General features: G+C 31.9%; 1 protein-coding gene across 8 annotated transcripts in view; it reads left to right on the top strand.

Annotated features, from left to right (window-relative positions):
* The window catches only part of KIFAP3 (kinesin associated protein 3), a 178,893-nt gene that overhangs the window by 144,224 nt on the left and 15,793 nt on the right, over window positions 1-18,876 (top strand). For all 8 annotated transcript variants that reach the window (XM_023640529.2, XM_070267657.1, XM_023640528.2 and 5 more), the window contains one exon: window positions 5,165-5,264. In XM_023640529.2, coding sequence (XP_023496297.1) covers window positions 5,165-5,264 — 100 coding nt within the window. The remainder of the gene's footprint in view (window positions 1-5,164; window positions 5,265-18,876) is intronic.

The following is an 18,876-nucleotide window of genomic DNA, read 5'->3' as shown; positions in this document are numbered from 1 at the left end:
CTTTCCATAAAGATTGGTAAGTTTTTGCATATTTTGGCTTTTAATATGTTACCTTGTTGCCAATATTAATATTACTTCCTTGAAGTCATTTAGTTGAAGAGAGGAAGGAAAGGCTTTCTAATTAAGATCTATAGCAGGTTGGAAATAAAAAGCATTAAAGTAATTAGATCTGAATTAATGGCTTACTTTTTTTTCCTACTCTGTGTTCACTTACGTGTTTACATGTGTACATGTATTGTGCAAATTGCACATAAACACTGAATTATTTTTATATTTGATATAGATACTTGAATCCTGGAAAATTGATACTTTACTCTGAACATTAAATAGATTTCTTCCTAACTGAACTTTACAGTATGAAATACTGCTTTGTGTTTCAAACCAGATGGAATAGATCATTAATTTCAACCAACCAGAATTTCTTAGTTCAATAATGGCAAGCAGCTGTTCTTACATATTCAGATATTCATGAAGTAAAATGATGTAAAATATATATGATATGAATTTTTGTGTTAATAGAAATCAGAATTTCTTGGAATCAAGTTTCTTGCTTTGAAGATTGATAGCTACTTTTCAGGGTGAATCAATTACCAGTTTCCAAAACCAAATAAAACTTTTAACCACCTCAGTATTCAGCTTTGTTGCTTTAACACAATCAGAATTTCAGAACGGATTTTTCAAAAGTTGTACCACTTTTCCAAAATTAATTCATTTAAATTAAGCTCTTAAAATGAAAATCAAACATTTTCAGTGAAATATTTTATAATTAATTGTACAACTTATGCTTTTGTGAGAAATCTGAATTATGTATATTTTTGTATATCAAAATTTAGAAGCAGCCACTGCTGATGGAAGTATAAATAAATTTAAGCATTTGAGAGGTGAAATATCATCATTAGATATCCTCATGGTTGTTGCTTTTTTTAATACCAGTAGCCTGATGATGTGGTTGACGTTTAGCAGTGGAGATTACATTGCTATGAGTTTAGAGATACAGTTCTTCATATCAAGCCATCTATATTTTTTCTAGTTTATTATTTTACCTAGTTACTTTTCCATGAGTAATTCGTCACCTAAATGAATCTCTGTGGTGTCTCTTGATATGGGCATGAAAATTGAGATAATGTCAGCTTTTATTGTATGCAGTTGTATCTTCAGAAACATCAGATAAATTTGTAATATTACAGATTCATTTGAATGCTTGAGCCATCTTATTTAAGTGCCTCGGTCTCCATAAAACTTCAGGCTGCTTCCAATAAAAGCAGCTTTAGTGGCTTTTCAGCCACAGAGATTAGTTTAAATAGCCTGTGATTCCCTGGGTCTAATCTTTTACTGCAGAATGAAATACGTTTGCTTCTTCCTAGTCACTAGTATTGTCCTTTGTATTTTCAAACTGTTAAATATGTCAAAATGTATCTGTTTCTCTTTTGCTTTTACTTTTAAAAAAAGATCTTGGTGTTGTCACATGAATTAGGAATCTAGCATCTCCTTTAGTTACAGTATTTCTTTCCTTAAACTCTAAAATTATTGTGATTTTAGTCACTGATTAATTTCCTTTTCTATCATGAAAATGATGCTGTTTGCTTTAGTACTTTATCCACAGAGGAAGTATGTTATAATTTGTAAAGTTGTATTGCCACCACACATTTCTAAATGATTTTTTACTTTTTTGTTGTTGTTCTTCATCAACTGTGGTGAATGTTAGTATTTAACATGTGAATGTATTTCTGGAATGTGAATCTTAAAATGGTTTGTTTCTGTCTCAGGATCATTGCAAAACCATAGTTTTCATTTACCTGTGTGTTTCTATGATGTGTCTTATCAAGGACAGCCAAATAAGTTATGATTTATCTATTTTAGTCATTTCTTTTTCTTATTCTCTCCATTATTTATATCTATTTTCTCCCTCACAGTCACAATTTCACTTTTAGCTAGTTCACCAAAATGCCCAATATTATGTTTTGATTTGACTTTAAAAAATAAAGGTAAAATTTATTTCAGTAACAATATATAAGAAGTTATTGAGTTTTGTATTTTTTACTTTTATTTACAATGTATATACGCCAGTTTTTTAACTGACTTTCAGAAACCAGAAGGTTGATAAATTACCTGTGCTGACAATAAGTTTGCTTTGATTTCATCCTTGTCATACCCCATTTTACGTATAACCATATTTACCTTCGTTATTTGGAGCACCTCAAAGAGGTGTCTTATATAACTATGGTCTGAAAGGTTTCATTTAATGTAATAACCTACATCCATATAATGCTCTACAGCTTACAGAGTGCTCTGGTGTATGTCATCTTGTCTGCTGTTTGTTCTCTGTTCGTTTAAATGTTACATGAAATTCCTTGGTTCCTTGTTGTCTTTAAAACAATAGGGTTAGAGGAGCAGCTTGAGAAGGACACACCTAGATTTATCTGGAGTTTGTACTTAATACTGTAGATGATTCCTTTTTAGTATTCCTGTAAAAGAACTAATTTTGGATGCAGAATACTGAGAAACAGAGTTCCAGAGAACTTGAGATGAGTGCTTGAGTTGAGGATTTAATTTAAGGTATCATCTAACTTTTATACCTCATTCTAGTGAAGAAAATTGCTCATATGTTAGAGTTGCCTAAATTTTGTCAAGCTATTAAAGGGCACTATAGAAACTGTAGTTTACTGAATGAATTGCAGGGCCCTAGGATTATTAAAAATTAAGTTCAGAAGTATAAATTTACTCTTTTTTACTAACCTAATATCAAGCTTTTATATTATTAAGCTAGTTGTATTCTGGGTTTATAAAATTTCTGGCTGAATCTTTACACTCAGAAATTTTGTTTGCTTTCTATTGATGGGCTCTCAGTTTGTAGTTCCCTGTATTCCATTTATCTTTTGCTACTCATTTTTCCCTTTGAAGACAGTGGGAGCTCTGAATCAAAATGAAGATGTTAAGAATTTGACAACAGTTTGTCATTTAATTTCTTTCTGATCTGACTTACTTTACTAGGTCATGTTTCATGTGATATAAACTTCTAAAACATAATTCAGGTATCTTTTTATTTGGTTGTATTTATGTCTGAAACATTTCTGAGAGTTAGAATCTTATTCTACTTGAATATTTTTGTTTATTTTCAAAGTGCGGTATACATTTTATTTTGGCATTTTACTTAGCTTTGCTCCTCTAAAATTGGCAGATCTTAAACCCTGATCCTCAATTATTTGGTTTTAATGTAGCAGAGGAACTTGTTGATTTTTGTGGTCTTAACCTCGTTAATTTAGCCACACTTTTTACAAAGTCTTAGATCCATATAAAATTAATTTTTTTTAGCTGCTTAGCTCTCAATCTATGGTGTCTTGGCATTTCCCATACTTTCATTTTTTGTAACTTTTTTGTGTTTAGCTTGTCTTTGATTTATAGAATCTTTAACTTTTAGAGAACATAAAAACTGGACTAAATGTTAGACACTCAAGTATTTTAATTTTACTAAAGTAATAAGATGAATACCAAAGTTATTCATTAACAGTTCAACAATTAAATAATAATACAAGTCTTTAGTATATGATATGTAACAAATGCATATATGGAACAAATGAGTAGTTACAGGAGTCTTAGAGAAATAGAAATCATCTCACTCATTCATCAACTCTATTACTTAATTTTACCATTTACTCGATTTTTAATACTCTTATTCCTCAAACAGATCTTGTCATCTAATTCCTACCTGTCTTTTCAAGACTCAAATCAGTTGCACCTCTGCTGCCCTCTTTCCTCAAGTAGGACTTTCTAACCCCTGCAGAACACAGTAATACCTCTACATAGAACTTTTTCTACCTCCAGGTCTCTTTTGGTATATATTTACATTCCTGCTGTATATAATTTATTAATGAAAGGTATTATTTAATTGCATCCTAAGTGTTTGTCTTATATTTTCCTTAACCTAAAATTCTTGAAAACAGAAATTATGTATTGTAATTTTTTTATATTTCCCACAGGACCTAGCACAGTATTATTATCCATATGGTAGGTATAAAATGATCATCTGGTGACTGAATAATTTGCTTTCTATGTGCCAAATTTATAAACAGTGTTGTGGGTATGACCTAGCCAACGTTTATCTAGAGGTCACTTAGCAACCTAGAATACTTTCAGAAAAGGAAACTTTAAAAGGCCTCAGTGCTTTCCAAATACTTATTATAAAAGCTGTATACTAAAATTTATTTGTTCCATGCATAGGACAGCCCTGAAGCCATCAATTGGATCTTTTTCCCTCAGATTCTTGTTATTCTTAATTTTTTCAAAAATAGGTTCTCAAGATTCTGAGATTAGAGTAAATGAGAAACTGGTATCACTCTAAAATCAGCAAGATGTAATAATAAAGACTTTGATTTAGGAAAAGAAGCACTTTATAAGCAAAGAAAAAGAACTCAAAAAGCATAGTAGTATAGAGCCATTGAGCATAGGTAGTGAAGTCTATCTAGTAACCTAGAGCATGACTATATAATAATTGATGCTTGTAATGAAGATTGAGTCATCAAGAAGTATTTAAATTATGTTCAGTGTTCTTTTTAAAAACACAGGGAGTGTAAAATATATTTACAAAAATTTCTGACCCAAGTTTGTGTGTGAGTTTTAAGGTTTGGCACTTAAAGTGTCAAGCATTGCTTATTTAGAAATTCACTTTTTTGAAATATCTAATTCCCTAATCATGCTACATAAATGAAGCTGTCCGGGTATAAAATGTGAGACATACTGAGTGTTGCTCTTTACTGACACCATGATGTTTAATGTCCTTGTTTTCACTCCTTCTGTTTCCTTAGAGTGGGCCATCCTTACTGTCCCTCCATACCTCACCTCACCCCTTATCATTTTCTGTGTTCTCCACAAGACTGTCAGCCCCTTGAAGGCAGAGATTATCTTATTCGTCTCTGTAAGGGTAGTATAGTACTACCACATAGTAGATGTTGAATAAATGTTCAACTGTTTGCTGCATTGTTGTAAAAGAACACTTACATATGTATGGTCTTCTGTTCATACTCCCAGAGAGCATAGCATGTCATGCTAACATTTTTCATTCCAGATTAAATATACAGGTTATTTTTTATTGTGTTGCTTGATAGGATAGTTTCTTTTTTATTCCCTACGAATATGTTTCACTAGTTACCATTTTCCTTCTTTCCAGATGGATTAATTGCTTCTGAGGGAGCTGTAAGTCCAGATTTCTTCAATGATTATCACCTTCAAAATGGAGAGATAGTTGGGCAGCATTCATTTCCTGGCAGGTAAACAGTCTCCTGCAAAAAATCTAATATATGATGATTTTCTTGTTTTTGCAAAACTAGAATTCTCTTCACCCCACGTTTCTCTTTTTTCATTGAAGAGGAAAAATATCCTCAATATTTTCAAGACAATGCTTATTTGATTTTAAATTAACTTATGAAGTCACATTTTCTATGTAAAAAAATAGAGGTCACAGATCTGAAAAAAAATATATGCTTCATCTCTTTGGAAAATACAGGCTGTCTATTGAAATAGTACTTTTGCCAAATTAATGAACCCAGATTGTTTCCTAAGTGCTTTCCAAAGCCAATAAAATATAATATAAAATAAGAACACAATATATGTATTTTAACAATTATTCAGACATCACTGTTTTTAAAAATTGATGCTTTGATTATATTAAAGACTTTTCTTCCCTGGATGGTATTCAAATAAAACATTTAGGGGAAAAAATTCAGACATGCCAGCATTGTTCTTCATTATAATAAAATTCCCCCAGGAGTTATCCCACTTCATTACTGGTATCCTAGATTTTTTAAATCTGCCAGAAAGTGTAAACAATATTTTCCCCTTCATGTCATTCCTAGAGGTGTAATATTTTCATTTAGGCTGATTGTTAAAATTTCACATTAAACTAGTTCAATGAGTAGATGTAGTCTTATTTGCCCTTAAGGCTATTTATTCTTTTCTTTAAATTATTGATTTAATTTCCTCTTATAAAATTCTACTTTTCATTAACATAAACTATTTTCTGTTTGGAGAATGTGTCTATGTATTTCTTCAAAGGAAAGAATACAGTTGTGACCAATATGTTATAACTCTTAATGATCCACTTGTAATAAGGCATTTTAATAATAATTATTGCAGCCATTATTGATCATCTATTGTGTATAATCTGTTTGACAAATATTCATCATATCTATTTTAACCTTCACAGCAACATTTTAAAGCAAATATTATTGTAGCTATTTTACAGATAAAGAAATCAAGGAAGTCTCCAATAATTTAAGTTTAAGTAGCTGACTCACGCTAGTAGGATGGTAGAGAAAAAAATTTGAACTTAGGTCTGTATGTCTCCAGAGCTGATGTTCTTTCCAGTATAACGTGATGCCTAATTTGGAAGGAAACATAGCCTACTCAGTGACTTTTAAAGTGTTTTTTTTACCACAACCCACATTAAGAAATACCTTTCATATTGCAACCCAGTGCACACATACATATTTGTTTATATGTATATACCTACGTGTATGTACATACCTATGCATATATGGAAAATGAAAATGTCTTAAACAGTAGTTACTCTTACTGCCTGTAATGTACAATGATATATTCTGTTCTCTTCTATTCTATTTCATTTTTGAAATGCAGATTGCAGCCCACTATATCGATTTCACAACTCATTGATGGTTGTGACCCAATGTTTAAAAGCATAGTGGAAAAATAAGAGTATTGCATGAAATGCTGTAACCTTACATGAACGTAGTTCAGTGTTTTGTAGAGGACTTTAATAAATAATAGCACTTTAGAAATAGTTGTATCGGTGTACTGGATTGTCATGGTGAGAAGCTCCTTGACTTAGGAAATAAAAGTTAAACGTGGTGAAATGCCAGAAAGCATATGGCTTTTGATTACTTCTGATGTTTCTGTCTATATTAGCTATAATTATTTAAATAGAGGCTCTGTTTAATCATTATAACTACTATACTCCATCATGTGATAATTCACTGTGCAAATGTTTTCTAAAACATAACTGGAAAAGGAGGAAATGATTTGGGTATATAATTCTAGTATCTATATCAAAGATTTTTGCTGATAGCATTTACAAAATGAATTATTCTGCCATTTATGTTTCACTATGAACAAAACATTATTTTCGTATGTCCTTCAAATACTGTGAATCTAAAGAAAGCAGACTGATACTAATCATACATTACTTATTTAAGAAAGACACTTTTATTTTTTTAATGTAATTATGTGATTTTTAAGAACCTGAACGTTTTCATTAAAATTGAAGATACAAAACAACAAACTTAAATAAGCTTATTCAGTAAAATCTCTCATTTCTGATGTTCAAAAATGTTCATTTTACAAAACCAAAAAATGTTTTGGGAGATGGCTACACTCAATGCCTGATTATTCACTGTGTCCAAAGATTTCAGGATTTTATTCCTTGGTTCTGTTAATAACTTTTTAAAATGACTTTGGGAAAATCATCTTACCTTTGTAACTTCAGTTCCTTTTTAGGGTAAAAATATTTAAGTAGCTTCTGTTACATCATAAAAGATACATCACAGTAATGTTGGCTTACAGGATTAGTTAATAAAACTTACTATAGACTATTTTTCAAATCAAAAGAGTGATATACTTCTTTATTATAATCATTTTGATTTGAGAATTGTTTGCCCTTTAAGAAGAACTTCCCCTGAGAAAGTTGTGTCTTTCATCTCTTGTCGTTTGTAATTTTTCAGGCCTTAAATCATGTAACTGTATCATTTTCTCTTTCTATTTCCAGAAGAAATAATTTACAGTGAGTTTCCTCAGGTTTTTTTGTAGATAATAGATCAAATAAAAAGAGACTTTAAGATGTATCAGCAGAGATACAGCATAAGTGTACAGAATAGCCAAAACTTCATAGTTATTCTTTGCTACATTCTGTTTTATTGACCTCCTCTGGAATCATTTACTCTTTCTTTTATTCAATCATTTTTGGTTAGTTAGGATTCCCTTTTAATAGGGTTTCTGTGCTCTTCTTTGGTAGTAACAAACCACGGATCTGAACTCTGGTTTATTTTTTAATTCTGCAAGGATTTAAGTATTTTAAGTTGCTACACAATTATTCACATATTTTGGCAAGGTAATTTGCTGCATAGTGTTCCAGATGTAAAATTTTAAACTAATAGCTATGTTTTAGCTTCTGATATCCAGTAGGTAAATTTAAAGCCTATTAGATAAAATAACATTAGCTTAGAATACCACTTTTGAAATTTTTCATTTTAGCTGATTTTAAGCAAAATAGGAGTATTTTTTGAGAAATGTAAACAGGAGGTGTTGAACTTTTATTCTTGATCTACACTGTGTAAGCAGACTTAGCGGACAACATGAAAAATTTAGGTTAACTATGAAAGAATGGTGTCTTGATTGAATTTTTAATATTGAAAAAGCTGATTCTTTAAATACTTTTAAAGAGAGAAAATGTTATCTATTTTGAGGGGTTTTTTTTCCCTTTAAATCAGGGAAATTGTCCAGATGACTTACAAATTCTTTCTCTGTTTTTTATTATATGTCTTTGATAAATAAGCACTGTCAAGTTATCTGGAAGAAGAAGAATAAAAAACAATTAATGTCTAAAATGTGAATTTTTATCATTACCATTGTTTTTAATGATTTGAGAACATGAAACAATATGACAGTGCCAAGTGGCATGCTCTTCAGCCAGTACTCATGGCTTTTCAATTTTTGTGGGTTTGTTAACATATCAGTTTCAGTGGGCTCAGGTAGAGTAGATGATCCCAAGTTCCTGCAAGGTAAATTACAAATTTCCAGTTTGTATGATAAGAGGTTTTTTTTTTAATTGTTCAAAGAAAAGTTCTTCACTTTCTTCCTAAAATGACAAAGTTTAGTAATAGGACAAATCTGTTAACATAGGGAAACTAAGCCAGACTTAGAGATTTCAAATTGGTATTTTTCTTAAAATCCAAGTCAAGGGGTCCTTCTTAATCTAAAAGCCTGCATTTTTATAATATAGCAAGGCAATTTAATTGGAAACAGTGAAGCTGTTAAACTCATCTATCCTATTCTACAAGGGAGACTGGATGTTTGATAAAATAGATACTGGCAGTTGGACAGCAAATCCTGGGTTTTAGACATGTGTCACTATCAGTTTGAACCTCTTGGCGCCAGAATTTCCCGACATTTAGAGGTAATGCAAAATACATTAGGGGCTCCAAGGCGTTAGCTATAGAGTTGCCAATCTCAGAGGGTCAGATGTAAATCTTACCCTCCCAAAATCTGAACTGGTGTTTGAAAGTAAAGTGGAACTTGCTATTGAAGCTAATTAAAAATAATAGGAGTAAGACTAGATTTTTTTCCCCTTATATACCATGTATCCACACCATATTTTTGGACCTTTTTTTATTATAACTCTTACTTTTCACGACTAACAAGAACCGCATGTTGAGTATTTTTAAACTGCTTCCAGCTTTTACAAATCAGTTTTTGTTGCAGTAAAAATGGTCCATTTTTCTTTTATAGGAATCCAATTTTCATAAACTGGAAAAAAAATTGCAGAGAGTGCTTAGATTTCCTTGGGGCTTTGAAAAATATTTTTCAGAAGGCCTGGAGTTCTTTGTGGTTGGCACAGTGATGTCATTTACTGACCATTTCACTAGAGTCAAAGATGAACTAGACGTATATATCGTCTAAGCCATCTGATTCTTACACTTTCATTTTCTGTGTGTGTATTTTATAGCCTGCCTCTTTTTTTTTCTTTCTTAAATTACTTTGGCATTTTTTCTGAGTGTTACATATATATTATACATACAAATATACACCTTATATTTTGTTCTCTCCAATTTATTGTTTCAAACATTAAATGACAGTTGAAATGTTAGAACTAACAAATTATTTCCTTAATGTATAAGAAATAATCTTTTACCCAAATTTTTAAATGTATAATTTTTCCTGAGACAGATGTGTAAATTTTCTTGAGTTCCTGAGGACTCTACAATTCTAAATTCTACAATTCTACTCTAGAATTCTAAAAATTAGACTTATTTCTTTAGCTTTAAGACTACCTTAATTATATTCAGCTATTAGGTTTACTCAGTTTTTTCACTGGAGAAAAGCAAGCTCAAAATTATATATTCCCTATCTAAAACATATTGTATAGTGTTTACAGAACTACACATTATTCTTAGAAGTATATATTATGATGTTATTTCAAAGCAGTTATTCAAAGGAGAAAACAAATTACTGTCTATGTTACAACCCTAATTTGGCTGTTCAATCAATTCTTTTATTTTGAGGGAAAGTAAAATCCCTTCTTTACTAAGTCCTTTATCAGTTTTTAATTGATAACCCAAACTCTTCCATTTGTTCTAATAGTTTAAGTTTTAGTGACCTGCATTACTGTGGCAGTAGTATAGAAATTATATGGAAAGGATCAAAAGAAATTGAAAAGAACCTCCTAGAAACATTTCCTTTGAGAGATGTTGAGACCAATCATATCTTCAGCAACATTGTAGGAACTATATGAATTGGTAAATACTTATAAAACCTTTTAAAGATAATCATTAACTAAAGCTACTTTATTTAGTTTTGTAAAATTTTTATCAAAAATGAGCATAGCAGGGCCAGCCCCATGGTTGAGTGGTTAACTTTGCACACTCCACTTCAGCACCCCAGGGTTTCACTGGTTCGGATCCCAGGTGCAGACCCAGCACCACTCTCAATCCACGCTGAGGCGTCCCACACAGCACAACCAGAGGGACCTACAACTAGAATATACAACTATCTGCTGGTGGGCTTTGACAAAAGATTGACAACAGTTGTTAGCTCCAGTGCCAATTTTAAAGAAAAAACAAAATGAGCATAGCTTTTTTATTATTTATTAATTTCTTTTCCTATTAACCTCTCTCAGCAGAGAACATGCTTCATGAAGTCTTTAACAAAAATTCTGACCTTAGTAATTTTTCCAGACACAGTGGTTACATAATAAATCGTCAGCTTCCATTTTTGTCTATCAATTGCCAAAGATTTTTTAATGCTAATACCCTCACATAGGAGCAAAGAGGTACTCTGATACACCTCTTGTGGGAATTTCAATGGATAAAATCTTTGTGGAATGTATTTCATAATAGAAAACAGGAGCCTTGAATTGTTCAGTTCCTTTAACTCTGTAACTTTATTTCTAAGAATTTATCTTTATGAAATAAGCAGAGATAAAGACTAGATACATAAATTATCTAAATATAATAAATGGTTGTGTGTCAGAAAATAGATACTGAGTATAGTGAGGTACACTTGTCTAATTGTGGAATAAACATTATTTTCAGCACCTACTTGTGTGCCACATGATTTTTTCCACATATTAGATTATATTACCCTGATGTTCTCATTTAAGTAAATATGAAGGTCAAAATAGATATACTTAGCAATAGATATTCACTTTACATAAAATTATTCACTTTTTTTTCTTTTTTGCTTGAGGAAGATTAGCCCTGAGCTAAATCTGTGCCAGTCTTCCTCTATTTTCTGTGTGGGTTGCCACCACACCATGGCTTGTCAAGTGGTGTAGGTCTGTGCCTGTGATCCAAACCCACAAACACTGGGCCACTGAAGCAGAATGCACCGGACTTAACCACTATGCCACTGGGTCAGCCCCAATTATTCACTTTTTAAAGAATTGACCACAAAAACCTTTTAATTTGCTTCTTCCTTATTGAAAATTCTTTTTTAATCTCACTCATAGGTAGAAGATAAAAACAATGACAAACAAATACATAGCAGCAGAGATTGGATTGGTGGTTACCCGAGGGGAAGGAGGGAGGGCAAAAGGGATGATTAGGTTCACATGTGAGTGGATGACTATAATTAGCTTTTGGGTGGTGAACATGATGTAATCTACACAGAATTCAAAATATATTATGATGTACATCTGAAAGCTATATAATGTTATAGTCCAATGTCACTGCAATAAAAAAGAAAAAGAAAATTCTTTTTTGATAAAAAAGTTATTCACCTATGATGTTTTGATAGCATAAAACTGAGTACACCACTGCTGCATCTGTTATTCTAGTAATGAAAGTTGACAGTATGTTTAGAATATTTGGTCATTCCATTTATATTCATTTGCATGTATTAAAACATTGTGACATTTGTTGATTTAATCTTAATGTATAAATATATCTTCATTTTAAGACAAGGCTATTATCAAACAATGTATAATATTAAAAGACAAAAACTTAACTGAATGCTTTGTATATACAAGGCACTGTTATATGTTTAATTTACTCTCTGTTCTTGATATGCACATTTGCATAGGTCCCTAATACTTGTTCTTAGCTATATCTAGGTTGAAATGTTTGCAAGAGTTGCATCTCAGTTTAAATGGAATTTTGTTAAATCATAATGAAAACACATACAGTAGAACTTATTTACCTAAACAACGGGGTCGGGTAACAAGACAATATCCTATTTGCTTTTAAAATTTGCTTTGTTTCAAAGTATATGATTTAATCTAAAAATATCCAGATCTATGCAACTTTTTATTATAATCATATTTAATGTCATATAAGTGACATTGTTTTTAAACATGTATTTTAAGCTCAGTAATAAGTCCTATACCTAGGTATAACCAATAGAAATAATTTTAAGTTCTTCCCACCTTCATCAGTATTAACCAATCAGAAATGTATGGTAAAATTTCTTGAATAAAACCGTTCTTAAGAAATAATACTATATGACAGGTAAAAGTATATCTAAGATAATGAAGTGGTCATTTTACTCTTAAACTTGCGGGATGGTGAAAACAGGAGAGCAAGAGTGGGGATAGCTGTGTGACACACTTCTGATGAGAAAATCAAACAAATGCAAATAAATGGTTTTTACACTGTGAGACTCTTGCTCTAGCACAATCTTTACATTAAATCACATTTTTCTTTCTAAATACTCCCATAGCAATTCTGCCAGTTAGGTTCTTTTTAATTTCAGAAGATGAATGTCTTAAGAGCCTTCTAAAAGTTTCAAAGAATAAAATGTGTCAGGCGGGTTTTTTTGGTCTAAATCTAAGTGCACAAAGACTAATAACTTGCGTTTAGCTATCATTTATATCGTCGTATATCTCACTTGATCATCAACAAGTGTGTAAGGTAGATAGGGCAAACAGTAGTATTGTCCCCATTTTAACAAATGTAGACATTAAGACTCAGAGATTTTTAAGGTACTAGCCCAAACACAGAAAGCTAATAGGTTAGCCTTTAAGCTTGGTAAGAGGCAGCACTCTTATTCTTATACCATTACTGCCTCCAAACAGCAAGTAAATATTTTAGTGTAACAGTGAACTGTGCTTTAGAAAGTTTTAGAATGAATGTTATTAAAATTCAGAACAAGTAGGTAGGTTTTGTTTTGCAATAAAACATATTGTTTACCTATTTTGCTGTAATACATTTGACATGGTTTACTGCAATTTGATGCCTCAGATTGCTTGGAGGCAAGTTGCTAAAAATTTATTCACACATTAAGTAATTAGTTCACTACTGTTAAATTCTCTTAGTTCATTAAGTTCTCAACAGATTAATCTAGTTGTATAAGAAATGAGTGGGATAATCTCATCCAGAAGGGCTAATGTCTCATGCAAATCATTTATTTAGCTAATTAACCAACGTAAATGTTTATATACATGATGCTGTTGTTTTATGCCTATAAATTAACCCTCGTGTATTAGTCTTAATTGTCTTATTTGTTTAGATTTTTTAATAGAGACAACTGCTTTCTAGCCTTGAAAAGCAAGGAAATTTGTTTCCACTGCTTGGACACTAATGATTTGCATTTCCCAAGGAGAATTGAATTAGGTTTTATTAGTAAATTGGGCCTATAACTTTTTAAGGCCAAATTTTATTAGATTATCACACATCAGCATTAGCAAATTGTAAACTTTACGGAAATATAGAAATACAAGCCAAAAAACAAGGCTTAGAATCCTAGAAACTTGGGGAAATGCTTTATCCTAGAGAAATTATATTCCTGACTTGAAAAAATATTTTAAATGATTTACTTTTATTTGGAAATTTAGAAGGAAGAGAAGTTGGTGACAGAACTGGCCTCGTCAAGTTTGTGTTAATTTTCAATCTGGTGGTCTGAGCAGAGTTTTTGGAGGCATTCCTATTAGCTGTATAAGAAGTCCAAAGATGCTCCCAGAGAAAACCAAATTATTGCCACTTTATTAAGACTTTCATTTAGGAGAAGAAATTCGGTATAACTGAGTCTGCAAAAGAAAAGTAATCTGAATATGACTGGATCCTATAAAAATGTTAACACGTCAATTATGGTGAGGCTTTGTACTAAAGGAAATGACATGGGAGTTAATCCAGTCATGACTGGGAAGTTAATTATATCAGCACCATTTAAGAGTGATTATCTAGTGTTGAAGTTCGTACATTTTTTATATGCATTAATAGCATTTTTCTTGGCTATACTGATATATAAAAATTTGTTGTAAATTTAAATGGAAAGAAAATAGAAAGTCCTTAAGCAAGGACTGCTTTTATGACATATTTAACCTATGAAATACTCTTATTTTCAAAAAAATTATGAATTTTTTTAAGGGAGTAGGATTCAAATTAGCATTATAAAGCCTTGCTTATTCATATTCTAACGAGAGTAACAAAACTGTAAGCAATTTGGTTGATAAGTGCCACCATCCCCTCCAAAAAAATAAAAAGAGAGGAAAATAGAGCATGTCATCTTTATTTTCTTTGAGTCTGGATTCAATGATACTGAGCATACTCCTAAACTCAGGGATATTTTCTGATTTAAGATTGATGTATTCTAGCCCTTCTGTGTTTTGATTGATTTTAACAATGTGATTTAAATATTTATCAATTGTTTAAAATTCCTTATATTAGAAATGTTAAACCAAATTTTTTTCTTAAATACTTAAAAAAAAAAAAACAGATGAAACCTAGAGCCTGTAGGTTTTTAAGTGTAGTATTAATTAATTCCCATATTCTCCATATTGCTTGTAGTCTTTCCAGATGTGCTATTACAAATAGCTCACCCCTCAGATACAAGCCATGTGGGCTCTGTAAACTGATTTGCACTTATTTTGAATAGGAATTGTACAGATTGCAGATGAATTATTAAAGTAAGTGTATATTGCTGAATCTAAGAGCAAAATATTAAACTGAACTAAATGAGAAAGGAATGTGCAAATGAAGACTTGCCTGCTTTCATAAGTTTAGTGGTTACCCTCTCAGTTTCAACCAAAAGAAAAGAGTTTCTTTTTTTGTTGTTGTTATTGTGTTTAAAAAAAAAAGTCTATAAAACTGCTTACAGAAGTATCTAAGACAAAAACAAGGAAATATAATGTTCTAAACTCAGCCAGTCCAAACCACTTGAGCTGCTACGACAGCTCATAAAACTGAGAGTAGTTTTTAACTGGGCTCTGTTTTACATTGCCAAAGTGAATTTTCCTTGCAGGAAGTAGCCAGAGGGTTTATTTAGTTTCCAGTCCATGGCTTTGATCTTTCTGTACTGTCACATCTCGGGTTACATAGCCCTTTTTCACTGCAGTAAATCTGCAACAGTTAATGAGAATAAAATTTCCTCCTCCTTACTGATCGCATGCTGTTAAATGCCAAACCAGAGCCAACTGCATATTTGCAGAATTTCAACTAGATGTATGAAAACAGTGCAATCAGTTTAATCTTGTTGCCTTTGTAATTCATTTTATTGGGCTTTCTTCCTTTTTTAAGTGACCTACTTTATCAGGTAAGTGGCTGCAAGACTAAACCTGGGAGAAAGATTTAGAATGTTAATAAACTGAGAGAAGAAAGGTGTACATGTGTTGGGGAGGCAGGGTGGGGGGTGGGTGCACATGTATGTATACTACCATTAAGATTCAAATTGGGTCTACTTTAATGCTTTTGAAAGACCAAGCCTTTCTTTCCCCTCAAATAAAATATGCTGGTTTGTTATTTCTTTGATTATTTTTATGTTCAGTTTCAACATAAGTTTGCACTTAATGAGTTTATTTAATGTCAGAACATTATTTTTCACTTTTGATTAGAGAAGGTTCTGTAGTATTTAATGGAATTTAAAGGATTTCATAAAACTTGATCTCTGTATTATAACAGCTATTCTTAAAGTAAAAATAATATTGTTATAAGCATCCACTGAATCATCTTATCAAATGGGTTCTTACACATATTGGAAGTATAATAAATATCTTTTGAATAAATCAATGGAAATTCAAAATCACATTTAAGCAACCTAAATTTTGTACATTATTAAATGTATGCATCTTCATACTGAAGTACAGTAAAATCTCATTTTTTTAATTTTTTTTTGCTACAATGAAACCTCTTGGTTGAGGCATTAATTATTTGATTCAGTTAATATATGTTGTTAAATTTATTTTTCACTTATACTTCCTGTCTTTTCTACTGTCTTATTTTGTGGTTGGCAACTGGAACTTATCTCTGTTAAGAAATTCTCTTTCAGAAGGCCATTTTAGATGATAGCCATTGATAAATAGATTTTTAATATTGTATGTAAATATATCATATTTATGAAATATATGAAATATTACAAAATACATAAAAAGTCAGCTTCTAATTTCTCATCATTAAAATCACAGTTGCTGTTATAACCATCTGCTTTCACAGAATAAATAATTTCTATTCTCATAAAAGTTAAAATGTTGGTGTAAATCAACTGTGTAATACCCTTTCATTGATTTAGATAACTATCATAAAAACAATTACTAAAAATGTATTGAAACGCAGAATAATATTTCTAAACTGGGGGCAGTAAAGTCAGATTTCCTGATAAAATAGAAGACTCACTTTTGTGAAAGTACCAGTTGTTAGTTATCCCAATAAGAAAAAAGGGTGAGAGAGGAGTGGTTTGAAAATTTGAAAGAGAGAGAGGCGTAGCACTGTTCTAGGGCTTTTCAGAAGGTGTTAGAATGTAGAAATGTTGAACTTTAAAATTATTGGGTTTTCATATAAGCCTATATGTACTTAATCTGTGTGTACTTCAACTGTGGTTGGCATGTGGAGAAAAATAATGGAGGCTAAAACAGGATTTTAGATTCTGTATCTAGGGGGACCTGCTCTGTAGTTTGCTTCTTTGTTTTTCTGCAACTTTAAATCTGCATCAGACCATTAGTCCATAATCCATCCAAAATTCTGGATTTGAAAATCCACAGAAAATTTCTGCACAAAATAAACATTAATTTTTTTAAGTTTTTGTTGCTCCTGTTCTTTAAAAAATATATATTAAAAGTGAAACTGCTCAAAAAAGTTTGTTTCTGGAACATGAATAGTCCAGTCCAGTTTTAAATGAAATTACTGGAAAGGTCTAGAAACAATGCAGGCTTCAATGCCATACAGACTTAATGTTTATTCTAATTGTATTATTTGAAACTATATTCTCTAAAATGGTTTCAAATCCATCTGCAATCTGAGATATGTTGATTAATAATAATGATCGCATATATTGAAATAGATTTACTGAGTACCAGGCAGTATGCTCATTGCTGTTTATTATATCTCTTATCTAATTTAATCTTCACAACAGCTCAGGGAAGGAGATATTATTATCTAAAGAAAAAAAAAAAAGCGTATTGAGTTAAACCAACTTGCCCAAGGTTATCTTTCCACCACCCAATCTCTACTCTTATTTTTACCCACCTTTCTGTCTTCCCTTCTGTTACAGTGAAGGAAGTGTCCCTTTTTCCTAAAATCTCATCAGTCCATTTTGCTCTGAACGTCATCCCTTCTTGCCTTCTCAAGGACTTCTTTCATGTCATCCTTCTTTTCCCTTCTATTAGATCATTCCTGTCAGAATATAAACATAATCTGGAATCTCCAAAGATAAACTCTTTGGCCCCACTTCATATTCCAACTACTGCCCATTTCTCACTTCCCTTCATAAAATACGTCTCGAAAGACTCCCATTCACTCTTCAATTTCTCCTGTCTTGTCAACATCACCAGTAATCTTCATATTGCCAAATCCAGTGGACCTTTCTCATCTTTAACTCTCAGCAGTGTTTGGTACAGATGTCCAGGCCCTGCTTTTTGAAACTCCCTTCTTTCAGCTCTCAAGATACCCCATTTTTCTGACTTTTAAGCCATTCTCCGTTCCTTCTCAGTGTTCTCTGCTGGATATTCCTCCTCCTTTTCCCCTTTAGATGCTTGTTACTTCAGAGTCTTGGCCCTGTTCTCTATTTGTACCATTTTGGGGAGCCCTCTTCTCTAACTACGCTCTCCACCTAGAGGATTTCATCCAGATACCGTGGCTTTAAATACTACTGATAAACTTATATTTTATATGAGACCTCTCCTCTGAACACCACCAGCCTTAGTCCTCTCACTATTTAACATATCCAATTGAATGTTAAATAAAATCATCAAACTTAACTTTTGACTTCCCACATGCACACAGTTTCCTCCCCTAATCTTGCATCTTAGTAAATGTCACCACCATCCAGTAGTTCATGTCATAAACTTTGGAGCCTTCCGTGATTCCTCCCTTTTCCTCACCGTTACCACTCTCCCCAGTGCAAACCATCTGCAAGTCCTGTTGTTTGCATTTCTAGACTGTCTCTCAGATTTGGCTGTTTCTTTCCATTTCCACTGTGAGAACCCTAGTCCAAGCCACCATCGTCTGCCACATGAACCATTCAATAGCCTCCTGATTAATTTGCCTGCTTCTAGCTTAACATCCCTTTAAATCTACTTTTTTCACATTAATCATCGTAATCTTTTTAAAGTGTAAATCAGATCATGTCTCCCTCCTGCCTACAATGGCTTCCCATGCTCCTGTACTACAATGTAAATTCCTTACCATGGCCTGTAAAGTCCTGCATTATCTGACATGTATCTATTCT

Source organism: Equus caballus, chromosome 5 (assembly GCF_041296265.1).
Source record: "Equus caballus isolate H_3958 breed thoroughbred chromosome 5, TB-T2T, whole genome shotgun sequence".
In the NCBI taxonomy this organism is placed as follows: domain Eukaryota; kingdom Metazoa; phylum Chordata; class Mammalia; order Perissodactyla; family Equidae; genus Equus; species Equus caballus.
The sequence above is the reverse complement of the archived record's forward strand: the minus strand, read 5'-3'. Positions and strand labels throughout refer to the sequence as shown.